Below are 19,794 nucleotides of genomic sequence, written 5' to 3'. Positions count from 1 at the left end.
TATAGGTTATTACAAAAAATTGAGTAGAGTTCCCTGTGCTATACAGTAGATCCTTATTGATCATCTATTTTATATATAGTAGTGAGTATATATTAATCCTAATCTCCCAATTTATCCCTCCTCCCCACCTTTCCTCTTTGATAACTGTTTGTTTTCTACATCTTTGACTATTTCTGTTTTGTAAATAAGTTCATTTGTGTCATTTTTTTTAGATTCCACTTATATGTGATATTATATGTATTTGTCTTTCTCTGTGTGACTTCACTTAGTATGATCATCTCTGGGTCCATCCATGTTGCTGCAAATGGCATTATTTCATTCTTTTTTTCTGGATGAATGATATTCCATTGTATATTGTACCACATCTTCTCATCCATTCCTCTGTCAAGGGACATTTTGGTTGTTTCCATGTCTTGGCTATTGTAAATAGTGCTGCAATGAACACTGGGGTGCATGTATCTTTTAGAATTATGATGTTCTCAATATATAATGAGAAGTGGGATTGCTGGATCATATAGTAGCACTATTTTTAGTTTTTTAAGGAACCTCCATACTGTTCTTCATAGTGGCTGTACCAGTATACATTCCCACCAACAGTGTAGGAGGGTTCTCTTCTCCACACCCTCTCCAGCATTTATTGTTTGTAGATGTCTTTAAATTAATTAACTTATTTGTTGGCTGGGTCTTCGTTGCTGCATGCGGGCTTTCTCTAGTTGCAGAAAGTGGGGACTGCTCTCCGTTGTGATGTGCAGGCTTCTCAGTGTGGTGGCCTCTCTTGTTGTGGAGCATGGCTCTAGGCATGTGGGCTTCAGTTGTGGCACATGGGCTCAATAGTTGTGGGTTATGAGCGCAGGCTCAGTAGTTGTGGCACTCAGGCTTGGTTGCTCCGTGGCATGTGGGATCTTTCTGGACCAGAACTTGAACTTGTGTCCCCTGTACTGGCAGGTGGATTCTTAACCATTGCGCCACCGGGGAAGCCCTGTAGATTTTTTGATGATAGCCATTCTGACCAGTGTGAGATGATATCTCATTTTAGTTTTGATTTGCCTTTCTCTATAATTAGTGATGCTGAGCATCTTTTCATATGCTTTTTGGCCATCTGTAAGTCTTTTTTAGAGAAATGTCTATTTAGATCTTCCACCCATTTTTTTAAATTGGGTTTTGTTTGTTTTTTATAGTGAGCTGCATGAGCTGTTTGTATATTTTGGAGATTAACCCTTTGATGAAATACATCATGTGCAAGTATTTTCTCCCATTCTGGGGTTGTCTTTTTGTTTTATGGTTTCCTTTGATGTGCAGAAACTTTTAAGTGTATTTAGGTCCCATTTGTTTATTTTTGTTTTTATTTTCATTACTCTAGGAGGTGGATCAAAAAAGATATTTCTGTGATTTATGTGAGAGAGTGTTCTGCCTGTGTTTTCCTCTAAGAGTTTTATAGTATTTGGCCTTACATTTAGATGTTTAATCTATTTTGAGTCCATTTTTTGTGTATGGTGTTAGTGTTCTAATTTTATTCTTTTATGTGTAGCTGTACAGTTTTCCCAGCACCACTTAAAGAGACTGTCTTCTGCATTGTAAAGTTTTGCCTCATTTATCATAGATTGGGTGCAAGAGTGTATCTCTGGAGTTTCTATCCTGTTCCATTGATCTATATTTCTGTTTTTGAACCAGTACCATACTGTTTTGATGACTGTAGCTTTGTAGTATAGTCTGAAGTCTGGGAGCCTGTTTCCTCCAGCTTTGTTTTTCTTTCTCAAGATTGCTTTGGCTATTCAGGGTCTTTTGTGTTTCCATACAAACTGTAAAATTTTTTGTTCTAATGCTGTGAAAAATGCCATTCATTGGTAATTTGATATTACATTGAATTGGTAGATTGCTTTGCACAGTATAGTCATTTTGATGATATTGAAATGTCCAATCCAAGAACATAGTGTATTTTTTCATCAGATTGTGTCATCTTTGATATCTTTCATCAGTATCTTAAACTTGTAAGAGTACAGGTCTTTTGTCTCCTTAGGTGGGTTTGTTCCTAGGTATTTTATTCTTTTTCATGTGCTAGCAAATGGGATTGTTTCCTTAGTTTGTCTTCCTGATCTTTCTTTGTTAGTGTATAGAAATGCAACAGATTTCTGTGTATTAATTTTGTATCCTGTAACTTTACCGAATTCTTTGATGCGTTTTAGGAGTTTTCTGGTAACATCTTTAGGATTTTCAATGTATGAGGGTGGGTATCTGCCAGAGTGCGGATTATTTATGACTCCCCCTCATATAATATGTCATCTGCAAACAGTGAGTTTTACTCCTTTTCCAAATTGGATTCCTTTTATTTCTTCTTTCCTGTGATTGCCGTGACTAGGACTTCCAAACTATGTTGAACAAAAGTGGCAAGAGTGGACATCCTTGTCTTGTTCCTGCTCTTAGAGGAAATGCTTTCAGCTTTTTACCACAAAGTATGATGTTAGCTGTGGTTTTGTTGTACATGGTCTTTATTATGTTGAGGTAGGTTCCTTTTATGTGCACTTTCTGTAGAGCTTTTATCATAAATGGGTATTGAATTTTGTCAAGCTTTTTCTGCATCTGTTGAGATGATCATATGGTTTTTATTTTTCATGATCATATGGTTTTTATTAGCTATTAACTTGGTGAATCACATTGATTGATTCACGTATATTGAAGAATCCTTTGCATCCCTGGGATGAATCCCACTTGGTAGGATTCGCCTGTGCAGCCATATGGTCCTGCACTTTTGTTTGTTGGGAGTTTTTAAATCACAGTTTCAATTTCAGTACTTGTTATTGGTCTGTTCATATTTTCCATTTCTTCCTGATTCAGTCTTGGGAGATGGTACCTTTCTAAGAATTTATCCATTTCTCCTAGGTTGTCCATTTTATTGGCATATAGTTACTTGTAGTAGTTTCTTATGATCCTTTGTATTTCTGTGGTGTCAGTTGTAACTTCTCCTTTTTCATTTCTAATTTTATTAATTTGAGCCCTCTTCCTTGTTTCCTTGATGAGTCTGGTTAAAGGTTTATCTATTTTGTTTATCTTTTCAAAGAACCAGCTTTAAATTCTTTTATCTTTTTTATTCTTTTCTTTGTCTCTATTTCTGCTCTGATTTTTATGATTTCTTTCCTTTACTAGATTTGGATTTGTTCTTTTTTCTCTAGTTGCTTTAGGTGTAAAGTTAGGTTTTTTATTTGAGGTTTTTCTTGTTTCCTGTGGTAAGATTGTGTTGCTGTAAACTTGCCTCACTGCTTTTGCTCTGTCCCATAGGTTTTGGATTGTCATGTTTTTGTTGTCATTTATCTCTAGGTATTTTTTATTTCCTCCTTGATTTTGTCAGTGATCCATTGGTTGTTTAGTAACATATTGTTTAGCCTCCACGTATTTGTGTATTTTACCAGGTTTTTTTTTTTCTTGTAGTTGATTTCTAATCTTATAGCATTGTGGTCAGAAAAGGTGGTTAGTAGGATTTCAGATTTCTTAAATTTATCAGGGCTTGCTTCGTGGCCCAGCATGTGATCTATCCTGGAGAATGTTCCATGTGCACTTGAAAAGAATTTATATTCTGCTCCTTTCACATAGACTGTTCTTTAAATATCAATTTAGTTCATCTGGTCTAATGTGTCATTGGAGACCTGTGTTTCCTTATTGATTTTCTGTCTGCATGATCTGTCCATTGATGTAAGTGGAGTGTTAAAGTCCCCCACTATTATTGTGTTACTGTTGATTTCACCTTTTGTGGCTGTTAGCATTTGCCTTATATATTGAGGTGCTCCTATGTTGGGTGGATTTATACTTACAACCAATATATCTTCTTGGATTGATCCCTTGATCATTTTGTAGTGCACTTATTTTTTTCTTGTAACATTTAAGTGTCTTATCTGATATGAATATTGCTACTCCAGGTTTCTTTTGCTTTCCATTTGCATGGAATACCTTTTCCATCCTCTCACTTTCAGTCTAGATGGGTCCCTAGATCTGAAGTGCATCTCTTATAGACAGCTTGTATATGGGTCTTGTTTTTGTTTTTATTCAGGCAGTCTATATCTTTTGGTTGGAGAATTTAATCCATTTACATTTTAGGTAATTATTGATATGTATGTTCTTATTGCCATTTTGATAATTGTTTAGAATTTGTTTTTGTAGGTCTTTTTCTTCCTTTTCTCTTTGTTCCCTTCTCTTGTGTCTTGTGATTTGATGACTATCTTTAGTGTTGCGTTTGGATTGCTTTCTTTTTTGTGTGAGTTTCTGTTGAGGATTTTTGGTTGAGGTTACCATGAGGTTTTGATATAGCAGTATGTATGTATAAACAAGATTGTTCTGAGTTGCTAGTCTGTTAATCTCAAGTACATTTCCAATATCCTGCATTTATACTCTCCTCACTATTGCTGGCTTTGATATTATATTTGTGTGTGGATAGTTTCCTAACTTTACTGTATGCTTGCCTTTACTGGTGAGCTTTCCCATTCATAATTGTCTTGTTTTTTTAGTTTTGGGCTTTTCTTTTTTGCCTAGAGAAGTTCCTTCAGCATTTGTTGTAAAGCTGGTTTGGTGGTGCTGAATTCCCTTAGCTTTTGATTGTAAAGCTTTTGATTTCTCCATCAAACCTGAATGAGAGCCTTGCTGGCTAGAATATTCTTGGTTGTAGGCTTTTCCTTTCATCACTTTAAATACATTGTGCCACTCCCCCTGGCCTGAGAATTTCTGTTGAAAAATCATCTGATAATCTTATGGAGAGTCCCTTGTATGTTATTTGTTGATTTTCTCTTGTTGCTCTTCATATTTTCTCTTCGTCTTTAATTTTTGTTAATTTGATTAATATGTATCTCAACCTGTTCCTCCTTGGGTTTATCCTGTATGGGACTCTCTGCACTTCCTGAACTTCAGTGAGTATTTCTTTTCCCATGTTAGGAAAATTTTCAGTTACTCTCTCTTAAATATTTTCTCAGGCCCTTCCTCTCTCTCTTGTCCTTCTGGGACCCCTATAATATGAATCTTGGTGCCTTTAATGTTGTTCCAGAGGTTTCTTAGACTGTCCTCATTTCTTTTCATTCTTTTTCCTTTGTCCTGTTCCGCAGCAGTAATTTCTACCAATCTGCCTTTCAGCTCACTTATTTGTTCTTCTGCCTCATTTATTTCGCTATTGATTCTTTTCTAGTGTATTTTTCATTTTGGTTATTGTATCGTCCATCTGTTTGTTCTTTAAATCTTGTAACTCTTCATTTAACATTTATTCTGTCTTCTCAGTCTGTGCCTCCATTGTTTTTCCCAGAGCTTGGATCATCTTTCCTATCATTATTCTGAATTCTTTTTCAGGCAGATTGCCTATTTCTGCTTCAGTTAGTTCTTCTGGGGTTTTATCTTGTTCCTTCATCTGGAACATATTTCTCTACCATCTCATTTTTTTTCTAACTTTCTGGGTTTGTGGGCTCTGTTCTACAGGCTGCAGGATTGTAGTTCTTGCTTCTGGTGTCTGCCTTCTGGTGGGTGAGGTTGGTCTGGGGGCTTGTGCCTCCTGGTGGGAGGGACTGGTGCCTGCCCACTAATGGGTGGGTCTGGGTCTTGTCTTTCTGGCAGACAATTCCATGTCAAGTGGCATGTCTAGAAGTGGCTGTGGGCTCAAGACAACTTTAGGCAGCCTGTATGTTGATGGTGGGGCTGTGTTCCCACCTTGTTGATTGTTTGGCCTGAGGCACCCCAGCACTGGAGTCTACAGGCTTTTGGGTGGGGCCAGGTCTCAGTGCCAAAATGGTGGCCTCTGGGAGAGCTCACACCAAGGAATATTTCCTAGGGGACTCTGCTACCAGTGACCATGCTCCTTCATTGGGTCACAGCCAGTGCCTGCCTACCCAGGAGATCCTCTAAGATCTGCAGGTAGGTCTGGCCCAGGCACCTTTGGAGTTACTGCATTTCCCTAGGTTCCAGTGCACATGAAACCTTGTGTGCACCCTCTAAGAGTGGAGTCTCTGTTTCCTCCAGTCCCATGGAGGCCTACACTCAAGCCTTGCTAACTCTCAGAGCCAAGTGTTTTGGGGTCTCCTCCTCCTAATGATGGACTCCCAGGCTGGGGAGCTTCATGTGGGGCTCAGAACTCTCACTCACAGAGTGAGGGGCTCAGTTCTATCACAGAAGTGGGAGAACTTCTGTAATATAATTATTTTCCAGTTTGTGGGTTGCCCACCTGGCAGGTATGGATTTGATTATATCACAGAAGCACCCCTCCTACTGTCTTGTTGTGGCTCCTTTGTCTTTGGATGTTGAATATCTTTTTTGGTAGGTTTGAGTCATTTTTTTTGCCAACTTGAACAAAAAATGTGGTTGTTTAGCAGTTAGTTGTGATTTCGGTGTTTTTGTGAGAGAAGATAAGCTGAAGTCCTTCTACTCCACCATCTTGTCTCCCATCACCTCTACAAGAATTGTTGAAATGATTTCTTGAAGTGAAAAGGAAAAAGCCATGATTAGAAACATGAAAATTACAAAAGGAAAAAGCTCATTGGTAAAAGTAAATATACGGTAAAGGTAGTAAATCAACTACATGCCAAGGTAGTAGGCAGGTTGAAAGACAAAAGTATTAAAGTCATCTATATCTACAAAAAGTAGTTAAGAGATACACAAAACAAAAAGATGTAAAATATAATGTTAAAAACAGTAGTCATGGGCATGGGGGGAGTAAAAACCCAGGGTTTTTAAAATGTGTTTGAAATGAAGAGATCAGCAACTTAAAACTCATGTGTATGTATATAGATTGCTACACATAAGCATCGTGGTAACTACAAACCAAAAATCTATAATAGAATCAATCCAAGAAGAAGATGTAACAATTGTAAATATATATGTACCAATCACAGGAGCACATAAGTACATAAAGCCGATATTAAGAGACATAAAGGGAGAAATTGATAGTAACACAATAATAGTTTTGGATTTTAACAGACGACTTACATCAATGGACAGATTATCCAGGCAGAGAATGAATAAGGAAACACTGGCCTTGAATGTCACATTATACTAGATAGAACTATTAAATATATATAGGACATTCCATCCAAAAGCAGCAGAATACACATTCTTTTCAAGTGCACATGAAACATTTTTCAGGATAGATCATATGCTAGGCCACCAAAAAAAAGACTTAGTATATTTGAGAATATTGGAGCCATATCAAGAATCTTTTCCATGAGACTAGAAATTAACTACAAGGAAGAAACTGCAAAAAACACAAATACATGGAGGCTAAAAAATATGCTATTGAACAACTAGTAGATCACTGGAGAAATCAAAGAGTAAAGTAAAAAATACTGGAGACCAATGGAAACAAAAAACACAAAGATCCAGAATCTATGGGATGCAGGAAAACAGTTATAAGAAGACAGTTTATGTGACACAGACCAGCCTCAGGAAACAAGAAAATTCTCAAAAACCTAACCTTGCACCTAAAGGAACTAGAAAAAGAAAACCAAACAAAATCCAAAGTTAGTAGAAGGAAAGAAATTATAAAGATCAGAGCAGAAGTAAATGAAATAGACTCTTAAAATGTAGAAGATATCAGTGAAACTAAGAGCTAGTTCTTTGATAAGATAAAATTGATAAACCTTTAGCCAGACTCATTAAAAAAGAGAGGGGGGGGCCCAAATCAATAAAATCAGAGATGGAAAATAAGTTAGGACTAACACCTCAGAAATACAAGGGATCGTAAAAGACTACTCTGAATAACTATATGCCAATAAAATGGAAAACCTAGAAGAAATGGACAGATTCCTAGAAATATACAATCTCCCAAGACTGAACCAGTAAGAAATAGGAAACATGAACAGACCAGTTACCAGTAATGAAATTGAATAAGTAGTTTTTAAAACTCTCAACAAAAATCCAGGACCAGGTGTCTTCACAGGTGAATTCTACTAAACATTTAGAGAAGTGTTAACACCTATCCTTCTCAAACTATTCCAGAAAGTTGCAGAGGAAAGAATGCTTCTGAACTCATTTTACAAGGCCAGCATCACCCTGATACCAAAACCAGACAAAGATATCACACAGAAGAGAAAATTACTGGCCAATATCACTGATGAACACAGATGCAAAATTTCTCAACAAAATATTAGCAAACGAAATTTAACAGTACATTAAAAAGATCATACACCATGATCAACTGGGATTAATCCCAAGGATGTAAGAATGGTTCAACATCTCCAAATGAATCAGTGATATACCACATTAATGAATTGTAGAATAAAAATTGTATGATCATGTCAACAGATGCAGAAAATGTTTTGACAAATTCAGCATCCTTTTTTTTTTTATCAAAACTCTTAACAAAGTGGATATAGGGGGATCATACCTCAATTTAATAAGGGCTGTATATGAGAAGCCCATAGCTAACATCATACTCAGTGGTAAAAAGCATTTCCTCTAAAATCAGGAACAAGACAAGGATGCCCACTATTGCCACTTTTATTCAGCATAGTATTGGATGTCCTAGCTACAGCAGTTAGACAGGAAAAAGAAATAAGAGGAATGCAAATTTAAAAAGAAGAGTAGAACTGTCACTGTTTGCAAGAAAATCTCAAAGATACCACCACAAAACTGCTAAAGCTCATCAGTGAATTTGGTGAAGTTGCAAAATGCAAAATTACTGTACAGACATCTGTTGCATTTCTATACACTAACAGCAAATTATCATAAAGAGAAATTAAGGAAACGATCCCATTTTCCATCACATCAAAAAGAATAAAATTCCTAGATATAAATCTACCTAAGGAGTTAGAAAACCTATACCTGGAAAATTTTAAGACACTGATGACACAAGTTGAAGATGATGCAAATAGATAGAAAGCTGTATATGTTGTACATTGATTGGAAGAATGTTAAAGTGACCATATTCCCCAAGGCAATCTACAGATTCAGTGCAATCCCTATCAAAATACCAATGGCGTTTTTCAAGAACTAGAACAATTATTTTAAAAATATTTATAGAAACACAAAACACCCCAAATAGCCAAAACAATTTTGAGAAAGAAGAATAGAGCAGGAGGAATCAGGGCCCAGACTTTAGACTATACTACAGAGCTACAGTTATCAGAACAGTATGGTACTGGCACGGAAACAGACACATAGATCAATGGAACAGAATAGATAGTTCAGAAATAAAGCAAGCACTATGGTCAATTAATCTACAACAGATGCAAGAATATACAGTGGAGAAAAGATAGTCTTTTTAATTAGTGGTGCTTGGAAAACTGGACAGCTACGTTTAAAAGCATGAAATCAGAACATTTTCTCATACCATATACAAAAATAAACTCAAAATGGGACAAAGACCTAGATGTAAGACCGGAAAGTATAAAACTAGAAGAAAACATAAGCAGAACACTGATAGACATTAATCGTAGCAATATTTTTTTTGGATGTCTTCTGAGGCAAAGGAAACAAAAGTAAAAATAGACAAGACCTAATTAAACTGAAAAACTTTGGCACAGCAAAGGAAACCATTTGCAAAAAAAAAAAAAAAAATACAGCCTATTGAATGGGTGAAAATATTTGCAAATGATGCAACCGACAAGGGGTTAATTAATATCCAAAATATATAAACACCTCATACAACTCAATACCAAAAAAAACAACCTGGTTACAGAATGGGAAAAAGACCAGAATAGACATTTTTCCAAAGAAGACATATTGATAGGCAATAGGCACATGAAAAAATGTTCAATATTGCTAATCATCAGAGAAATGCCAGTCAAAGCCACAGTGAGATGTCTCCTCACACCTGTCAGAATGGCTATCATCAAGAAGACCCAAATTACAAATGTTGGTGAGGATGTGGAGAAAAGGGAATCATCATATGCTTTTGGTGGGAGTGTAAATTGGTGTAGCCCCTGTGGAAGACAGTATGGAAATTCCTCATAAAACTAAAAATGGGACTACTGTATGACCCAGCAGTTCTACTCTTGGGTATATATCCAAAGACATAAAAATGCTTTAAGATAGGCATTGTTAACTCCCATGTAATAGATGAAGAAACTTAGGCTTGGAGAGGTTAAGTCTCTCAGCTGGTAAATTGCCTAGCTGGAATTTTAGCTAGACTTAACCTTGGTTTACTTTTAACTACCACATTGCACCTCCTTCCTTCAAGTGAAAATTCTATGATTTAACACTTTTTTTCCCTGTAAAACTTTTTTTGGCTATTTATAAACAAGTATCTATAAAACTTTTCAGTGGCTTTGTGGGAAAATGTATAAGGAAGTTATAGGATTTTGAAATATTTTGGAAGTATGAATGAGTTAAATTTATCCTGTTCCTGCCATGTATATGTATAAAATCACACAACTTCAGGGCTGTATAGGAACTTTTGGATCCAGTTGTAGTGTTTGATCAACCTTATTTTACATAAGAGAAAACTGAGACCCAAAAGAATTTAAGTGGTTGTCTGCAGCTTTGTATTTTCATTTCTCTGGTCTCTGCTGCTAACTCCTGTGTGACATTAGGCAGATTCTTAAATGATCCTGGTCTCAGTTTCCTTGTATATAAAATGAGAGGTTTGGATGAACCCTCCAGAAGTCTTTCCATTCTAAAAATCTGTGTTTTTGTCATTCTTTCACTTACCTTGTTAAGTATTCTTTGGGTTAAATACTTTTATAAGGTGTAAATGAGGCAGGTAGTGGATTCAGGCATAAAAGCATGATCCAGAGGTTCTGAATGTAAGACATGGGAGTGAGAATCTGCTGACTTTTTGGCTTTTAGATTTTCCTAATAGTTGATTTCTTATTTGGCTTCTTCAGGACATCATGTCACTTATTGGCTCCCATAATCTAAACTTGTCTGTTTACCTTATATTTGTCTGTGGTTCCTCTTTACGCAGTATACTCAGGTATTTTAATAGAATGATACATATTTACTGTAAAAAAAAAATCAGAATGTACTCATGAGCACAGGGGTAGAAAATAAGGCATTCATAATCCCAGCATCCAAAGATAAATTTTAATAATTTGAGAGACATTGTTGAGAAAGCACAGCTGTGACATCATACAGCACCTATTGTTGTGAACTACCCCCCAACCCCATCCTGGGCAATATATTGTGGACACTTGCACTGTCCAACCTATACTCATAGTTTAATTTGGAGATAATCATGTTCTGTGTTTATAACACAATGATAGCATTATACAAATGGTTTCTGTTTTTCCTGTGGTGATTTTTGTAAAGATTTTTTTTTAAAGGTTAGAGCTATAAATTTTAAAAGTTCCTGAGCAGATCCAGCATTTGACTACTCTACCTTTTCCTCAGAATGACAGCTTTTGTCATCACCCGCAGCTGGACTGTTATTCTAGCATCTCAGTCATCATGCCTTGCTCACATAAACCAAACAAAAGCACCTCACTAGCATCACGATTGGGCCACTCGCAAAGCTTTTCTTCCAGCCTGAGGCACTCTTAAAACTGTGATCAAAATAGTTCTTCCTAATGCAAATTCTGTTTCTTAATGAATCTATGCCTGTAGGGAAGTGTTCCACTGGATGGGTGTACCTGATTTTTAGAAAGAAGCAGCAGAAGATGCTGTTGGCATGCAGTGCCTTACTAAAAGAGAAACACCAGTGACCATTGGCTAATTTCTTAATGTCTGTAAGCCTCAGTATCCCATCTGTAAATTGAGAATTATAATAGTGTCTACTTCCAAGGGTCACTTGAGGATTAAATGAGATAAGGAATATAAAGTGCTTAAAACTGTGCCTGGCATCAGAGTATGCATTCAGTATTGTTCCTAAAAAAATTTTGTATCATACTGATTTTAAGTGAACTTCAAATAACTTTATTCTTATGCAGAAGACTTAACCAATGGCTCATATGATGAGATCCTAAATGCTGAACAACTTCAGAAACTCCTTTACCTGCTTGAGGCAACTGAGGATCCTGTCATTATCGAAAGAGCTTTGGTCACTCTGGGTAACAATGCAGCCTTTTCAGCCAACCAAGTGAGTACCCTAGTCTCCGCAAACACGCTCCTCCTGTTCTCACACACCAGCACGGATTGTGACCCTGATATGTTACTTAACCTCCCAGAGCCTCAATTTTTTCATCTATATAGTATGGCTGTGGATACCTACAGAATAACGTTTGTTTGCTTCTGAAAACAAAGCCTAATAGTAGTACGATTAGTAATAGGATTCTAGATCCCTATGCAGTTGGTCACTGGCATCACATTTGTAATAAGTGTATCTAATCAACACTTAGCATTGCATGGCCTTTTTAATTATTTAAAATTCAACAGTGCTGCAGAGGAGCAATGAAAGCATCTGACATTGAAGTGCATGCTTTACATTGTACACAGAGCTTTGTGAGGATGGTTCTGATGGAGGTGCTCGCCTCTGCTTCCTCCATCCACCCCCGCCATGGAGGAAGAGTAAAACAGTTTTTGTCATTATTTTCAGCTAATGCCCAACATTGTCTTAAATGCATAGTTTTTGAATTTATACTGCATTTCAGTCCATCTTTATCATGTCAAGGTTTACTCTAAAGCTCTAGAGATTTATAAGAAGATATAAGGAATATTTGTGTATTACTCACATTTCAGTTATGACAGAACCCAACTTAAATTATTTTAAACCAAAAAGGGACAATATTGAGCTCAATTAACTTGGACATCCAAGGATATCATTGGTTTTAGGCACAAGTGTGAATATAGTTCAAGGTGATAGAAAGCATTATCAGACCTTCTCTCTCTGTCTTTTGGCTGCTTACCCCTGCTCCTTTTTGTGTTTTGATTTCCCTCTCTGGCCACAAAGAGATTTTCTTCACAGGGATGGAAGGAAAGCCACTGGCCTCTCAAGCCTTCATCATTGTAGCTCATGATCTAAAAAGGTGGAGTTGCTCTCCTAGGATAAGAGCCAACCCTTTGGATCGATTATTGGGCCAAGGCACCCCAGGGCCCCAAGGCACAGCCCCGGCTGTGATGAGCAAGGCCTGGCTCACATGCACATCCTACAGCCAAAAACAGCAGGGCTGGGTGTGAACACAATTAACCAGCAGTCCCGCCGGCGACTGTATAGGATAGAGGAGGTGCCGTGTCTGCCCCAGTTGAAAGAGGGGTACCAGGCAGACAGAAACAACAGATGGTAACTAGCTTATTAGTGTGCCTGTATTGGGGGTATTTCTGATGCCATAGTTTTATATTCCTCTGAAACAGACTATAATCATAGTGGGTCAGAAGCCACTGGTGAACAGGTACTTTCTTCAGTAATGGAAGTTGGTGTCCCTCATCATCAATTATAGTGACTTCATCTACTTTAACAGTACAGGTTTTTGTTTTGTTTTGTTTTTAAAAAGGGCTATCTTGTAGTAATCACACATCCTTGGGAAGAACCTGGAATTACAGAATGAAAGCTTCTTTGTCTCTTTTTCTGATAGAACGGCATATTTTGGCCTGACAGGAGTCATTTTCAGCTTATTTTTCTTGTAAGAAATGAAACAGTTTATGCCTCTTTCAGTATTGGGACAAAGGCACATAGTATTTAGTATTGCGATTGATTGTGAGAAATCTCCAGATTATTTCTCCTTTGAAAATTTGGGCACCATTTCCAAACTGTGTGGAACTTTAATTCTTCAAGATATTAATAAGTGTTCCTCCCCTTCCCCAACTGAAAAATGATCTTCTTTATGGATAAAGTTTATAGAAGTTCTATATTCAGTACTCCCCTCTTGGAGATTCTGATGCACATGAACATGGCATTACATCACAGTAAACAGACATGTTTACTCTTGCAATACCCAGAGTTTCTCAAACTTACTTAACCATGAAACCGCCCCTTTTTTTAATGGAGCATCTATTAACATCTTGAGGGATTAGTTTCAAAAGTATTCATTTTAGCAGAACACTACTATAGTGTTCTAAATCTTAATGCATTTCTAGATTGGCCTGTAAAAGAGATATAACTTATTTCAAAGTAAAATATTTTTGTTTGTAAATTGCTTTGAGATCATTGTAGTAGCTCTGTAGATTTTCATTGTATATTTCCACGCTATAGTTTAAATATTACATATATTAATAATTTATTTTCAATTGGTTTCTTTACATATTAAATTAAGGATAGTAAGCTCTTTTTTAAAAAATAAATTTATTTATTGGCTGTGTTGGGTCTTCATTGCCGTGTGCAGGCTTTCTCTAGTTGTGGCGAGCAGGGGCTACTCTTTGTTGTGGTGCAGGCTTCTCATTGTGATGGCTTCTCTTGTTGTGGAGCACAGGCTCTGGGTGCACGGGTTTCAGTAGTTGTGGCATGTGGGCTCAATAGTTGCAGCACGTGGGCTCAGTAGTTGCGGCTGGCAGGCTCTAGAGCACAGGCTCAGTAGTTGTGGCGCACTGGCTTAGTTGCTCCGAGGCATGTGGGATCTTCCCGGCCTGGGGATCAAGCCTGTGTCCCCTGCATTGGCAAGTGGATTCTTAACCACTGTGCCACCAGGGAAGTCCCAAGGATAGTAAGCTTTTTAAAAAAAGAAATAGGAATTAGAGGTTGTATATGGGAACAGTATTTCCAAAGAGTCATTCGTTTTTGTTGGTATTTGTAGATGCAAAGAATATAATGAAGGGGGATGCATGTTGAAGTCATGGTCCTGTTTTTTCCCCTCTTTAGGTTATTATTCGTGAATTGGGTGGTATTCCAGTCATTGGAAGCAAAATCAACAGTCCCAACCAGAGTATTAAAGAGAAAGCCTTAAATGCACTGAACAACCTGAGTGTGAATGTTGAAAATCAAATAAAGATAAAGGTAAGTTATCTGAAATCACAAAAGGTAAAGTTTTCTGCAAATGAAAGAGAAAAACAACAAAAAGGTAAGTAATGAAATTTTAGTAGACTGTACTTTATAACCATAGAGCCAAGAATTATTTTTTTCCAGCTTCATTGAGTTATAACTGACATAAATATTGTATAAGTTTAAGGTGTACAACATGATGATTTGATACACATATATATTGCAAAATGATGACCACTGCTGTATAACATTAGCAAATACCTCCATCACCTCATAATTACCTGTGCACGCGTGTGTGCGTGTGTGTGTGTGGTGAGAACATTTGAGATCTACTCTCTTAGCAATGTGCAAGTATACAATGTAGTATTATTAACTATAGTCACCTTGCTGTACATTAGACTCCAGAACTTATGCATCTGATAACTTTAAGTTTGTATGCTTTGATCAAAATCTCCCCATTTCCTTCACCTGGACATTCTACTCTCTGTTTCTATGAGTTTGGCTTTTTCAGATCCCACATGTAAATAAGATCATTCAGTGTTTGTCTTCTCTGTCAGACTTATTTCACTTAGCTAGCATAATGCCCTCAAGGTCCGTCCATTTTTCACAAATAGCAGGATTTCCTTCTTTTTTATAATGAATAATATCCCACTGAATATACAGACCACATTTCTTTTATCCATTTGTCCATTGATTGACACTTAGGTTATTTCTGTGTCTTGGCTATTGTGACTAATGCTACAGTGAACATGGGGATGTAGATATCACTTCAAGATAGTGATTTTGTTTCCTTTGGATATATACCCAGAAGTGGGATTGCTGGATCATATGGTAGTGCTGTTTTTAATTTTTTTGAAGAATGTCCATACTGGTTTCCATAGTAGCTGTACCAACCACCAACACACAGGGGTTCGTTTTTCTCCACTTCCTTGCCAAAACTGTTACTTCTTGTCTTGTTGATAATAACCATTCTAGCAGGTGTGAGGTGATACTTCACTGTGGTTTTGATTTGCATTTCCCTGATGATTAGTGATGCTGAGCATCTTTTTGTGAACCTACTGACCATTTATGTGTATGTCTTGGGAAAAATGTCTATTCAGGTCCTCTGCTCATTTTTTTATGGAGACTAAGTCAAAGGAGGGAGAGACCTAAACCAGTCAATAAGAGGTGCAGTGGGCTTTTGAATTTGGGGTCCGGTGTAATCCAAGCGTGGTAAAGGAACCAGGCCAAAGTCAGATAACATCAGCAGAAATACACAATAAATTAGGAAATTATGTTAATTCAACATTTACTGAGCTCCTTCTTTGTGTTACAGAGTTTAGAAATGAATGTGATTAACTCTTGTTTTAAGAAATCTAGAAGGAGGAATAAGGCAAGTCCACAAATAGTTGTAATTTAAGGCAGAACACGATGAAATACTTTAAGGAAAAATACGAGTAAAATGTTGAATACACAGAAAGCAGAGATTTCATTCATATGTTTCTGTAAAAGGTAGAGCCTTGAGCTGGCTCTTAACACTGTCTAAGGTTTCTACACGCAGAGTTGGGGAGGGAGAGAATACCAAGAGAAAGGAACAAGGTGAGGTGGGCACAGCTGCAGGAATAACTGAGCTGGCCCATTTGGTAATACTGTTGCTAGAACTGAAATGGAGAAAAGATTCAGAGCTAATAAGGATGTAAATGCTCAGCACATTTTAGGAAATGCTTTGAAAGACATGAGCATCTTATGGAAGTATATGATTTATAATGATTCTAAGGAAATACCATTTTTTAAAGAAGGGATATATAATGAAATGGTGACCCAGGACAGCCAGATTGATTTGTAAATATCATTTAGATCTTGAAACCAGATTAAAAATTTAATCTCTTTGCTTTACTGCCATCATTTAGTTTCTATGGTAACATGAATACATTTGGATATTTTTAAAAGTTAATACTGGCTTATGGGATAGTTGGTAATTCCTTAGCATTTTGTTTATTTTTTATTTTTTAAAGATTTATTATTTATTTATTTTTGGCTGCGTTGGGTCTTCATTGCTGCGTGCGGGCTTTCTCTAGTTGTGGCGAGTGGGGTTACTCTTCATTGCGGTGCGCAGGCTTCTCATTGCTGTGGCTTCTCTTGTTGCAGCACACAGGCTCTAGGTGTGTGGGATTAAGTAGTTGCAGCACATGGGCTCAGTAGTTGCAGCCTGTGGGCTCAGTAGTTGTGGCACACAGACTCTAGAGCACAGGTTCAGTAGTTGTGGCGCACAGACTTAGTTGTTCCGAGGCATGTGGGATCTTCCCGGACCAGGGATCAAACCCATGTCTCCTGCATTGGCAGGTGGATTCTTAACCACTGAGCCACCAGGAAAGTCCCAGCATTTGATATTAGGGAATTTTTCTTAGCAATTAGAACATTTGGTGGAGTTCAGGCTTAGGTGAATACCATTTATTTGTGAGACATAGCTTTTCCAAGCTGGAAAGATCATGGCCAGACATAGAAAATAGAGTTTCAGAAAATTTTTCATCACCCTGGTTTAGTTTAGATCTGTCATGTGTGAAATAGGAGTACTACTGGCATTACATTACTTTTTGCCAGTGGTGGTTTACAGTATTATGAAGGAGTACTTCATACACATATACCTTGGTAAATAAGAACCTTGGGCCAAATAGAGTTTGCCTCTGCTTACTTTTGAAAGAAAGAACTCTAAAGAAAAGTTCTGTTTTACTTTGTGTCCCCCCCACCATTTTTTACTTCTAGCATGACATAGCCCCTAGAGCCTACCATTCAGGTACTTAACCATGGTACACAGTGGCCCCACAAGTCTTCCTCCTCATCCTGGTGTGCCCAGACACAGAAAGGTAGACTGAGTTGGGAGGCCCCCAACAAGTGAGAGGCCCCCTACTGATGTTGAGAGCAAGGTCTTTGGGGTTGGACATTGCTCCACCAGCTGGTTACATTGGGCAGGGGACCCAAGGTCCTTGAAGAGTTTAAATTCTTTATCTGTAAAATGGCCATAATAACACTGCTTCATTAGAGTTGTGTTAGGGTTGAAGTGAGGTATATCTGTAAAATGCTCAGTGCCTGCCATTAACAAGGGCAGCTTTAAAAAAAAAAATCACCCAAGCTGGAGGGCTGGATACAAATGCCATCTTTCCTAAGGAGACAGTGTCATCCTGAACAGTCATCCTGTTCTACTGTGCAGAAAAGTTACGGTTTAATAGAAAAATTTTGGAGATTCTGAGATGCTCACTTTTTCCCCGCCTTCAGGTGTACGTCAGTCAAGTCTGTGAGGATGTCTTCTCCGGCCCCCTGAACTCTGCTGTGCAGCTGGCCGGACTGAGGTTGTTAACAAACATGACGGTGACCAATGACCACCAGCACATGCTTAGCAGCTGCATTACAGACCTGTTTCACGTGTTGCTCACGGGAAACAGATGCACCAAGGTATGCAAGAAGTGGTCCTTACCTGCAGCACAAACAGCTATTGCATCCAGTTTATTTAGATTGGAATTCAGTTTACAAGTCACCTATCTTAAGTTGATGGTTCTCAAAAAAGAGAAAGTTTAAAGTTTACTAAAAACCCTTACACGGGCCCAAGAAATATGTTATTTTTAGATGCTGATATTGAATTTCAAAATTAATTTGTGAAAATAATCTGTTTCACTTATCAATAGATTGGCATTCACTTGGTGTTCTGAAAATCAGAAACCTTTTACTGAAGTGAGGTAGCTAGCTTCACCCGCAGCAGATACAAGACCATTGCTATTAAAAGGAGGCTTTGAGTGACAGTGCTGGAGAACTGAATTTTTTGCTTACCTCAGGGTTAACAAATCTTTTTTTTTTTTTATTTGGCTGTTATTTGTTGGAAAATCTTTCTGAAACACATACTTTTAAGTTTTAGTAATATATGTCTCAGTGCTTCACTTTGACCCATTCGTTGCTGCGTGTAGGAGGCAGCAGAGATGGAGCTGAATTAACTGGGACACCCTGTGAATATTACTTGAGTAAACTCGTCATATTAGTGTGCATTCTTATCAAGCACTGTTTTTCAAGAAATACCATGAAAACAGAAGGTAGAGTAATCAAAGCTTCTGATTAGTTGTCAGTTGTTCATCAGTATTTTACTCTGTTGGTCTGTGTTCTCTGGCACAGTTGAAAAAAATGCATGAGCAGTTTGGAAGGACCAAATGTGAAGCCAAACTCCAGATAATCAACTTCACTGAAGTTATTTCTAAGGTTATCAAATTGTGATTACAAAAAAAAAAAAAATGTGATTACAGCAGAGCCTTACTATAATCCTTTTAAAATTTGTTCTGAGATGTTTTTATATGGGCTTTCCACATTTGTAGTAGCCAGACTTACATCTGGCCCAAGATGTACCCAAAGGCATTCAAAATTAAATGTAATAATCGTATTAGCAATATTTCAGGAATAATGCTCCATCCATAGGCAATTTCCAAAAGCACACATCCATTAACAGCCCTCCCTCCAGGGGAGCAAGGTAACTTCCAGCCCTTGAGCCCCATAGAAACTCCATTTGCTCTACCCCATGCTAATGGAGCTGTTAGAAAAAATCTCTCTTCTGTTTCTCTCTGCAGCTGCTTTGCCCCAAATCTCACAGGAACATTGTGTTCAGAGCCAAGCAGCTCTGGCCTTGGGGCTGTATGGATTTGTCTCAGAGATTGTCTAAGCTTTAATATATTTTATGACTTTTTAAAAGTGACTCATGCTACAATAGTATGTTCCATTTTTGCTCTGTTTTTCCATTACATTGCCTAGTAGGTATTTCTGGGATAGAAAATTTGCTTTTTTGGTCTGTCTGGGAACCTAACCACCAGTTGTTTCTCCGTTAAAAAATGAGTTTAGGGACTTCCCTGGCAGTGTAGTGATTAGGACTTTTCTTAGAATGCAGGGGGTGCAGGTTTAATCCCTGGTCGGGGAGCTAAGTTCCCATATGCCTCATGGCAAAAAAACAAAACATAAAACAGAAGCAATATTGTAAAAAATTCAATAAAGATTTTAAAATTGGTCCACATCAAAAAAATCTTTTAAAAAATGAGTTTAGA

General features: G+C 37.5%; 1 protein-coding gene across 1 annotated transcript in view; it reads left to right on the top strand.

Moving 5' to 3' along the window:
• Nucleotides 1-19,794, top strand: part of ARMC10 (armadillo repeat containing 10) — a 39,990-nt gene that overhangs the window by 13,199 nt on the left and 6,997 nt on the right. Inside the window, 3 exon segments of the mRNA XM_057730662.1 lie at nucleotides 11,823-11,971; nucleotides 14,624-14,758; nucleotides 17,996-18,172. Coding sequence (XP_057586645.1) covers nucleotides 11,823-11,971; nucleotides 14,624-14,758; nucleotides 17,996-18,172 — 461 coding nt within the window.

Source organism: Hippopotamus amphibius, chromosome 4 (genome assembly GCF_030028045.1).
Source record: "Hippopotamus amphibius kiboko isolate mHipAmp2 chromosome 4, mHipAmp2.hap2, whole genome shotgun sequence".
NCBI classification, from domain to species: domain Eukaryota; kingdom Metazoa; phylum Chordata; class Mammalia; order Artiodactyla; family Hippopotamidae; genus Hippopotamus; species Hippopotamus amphibius.
Note: the sequence above shows the minus strand (reverse complement) of the source record. Positions and strands in the feature narration are given on the sequence as shown.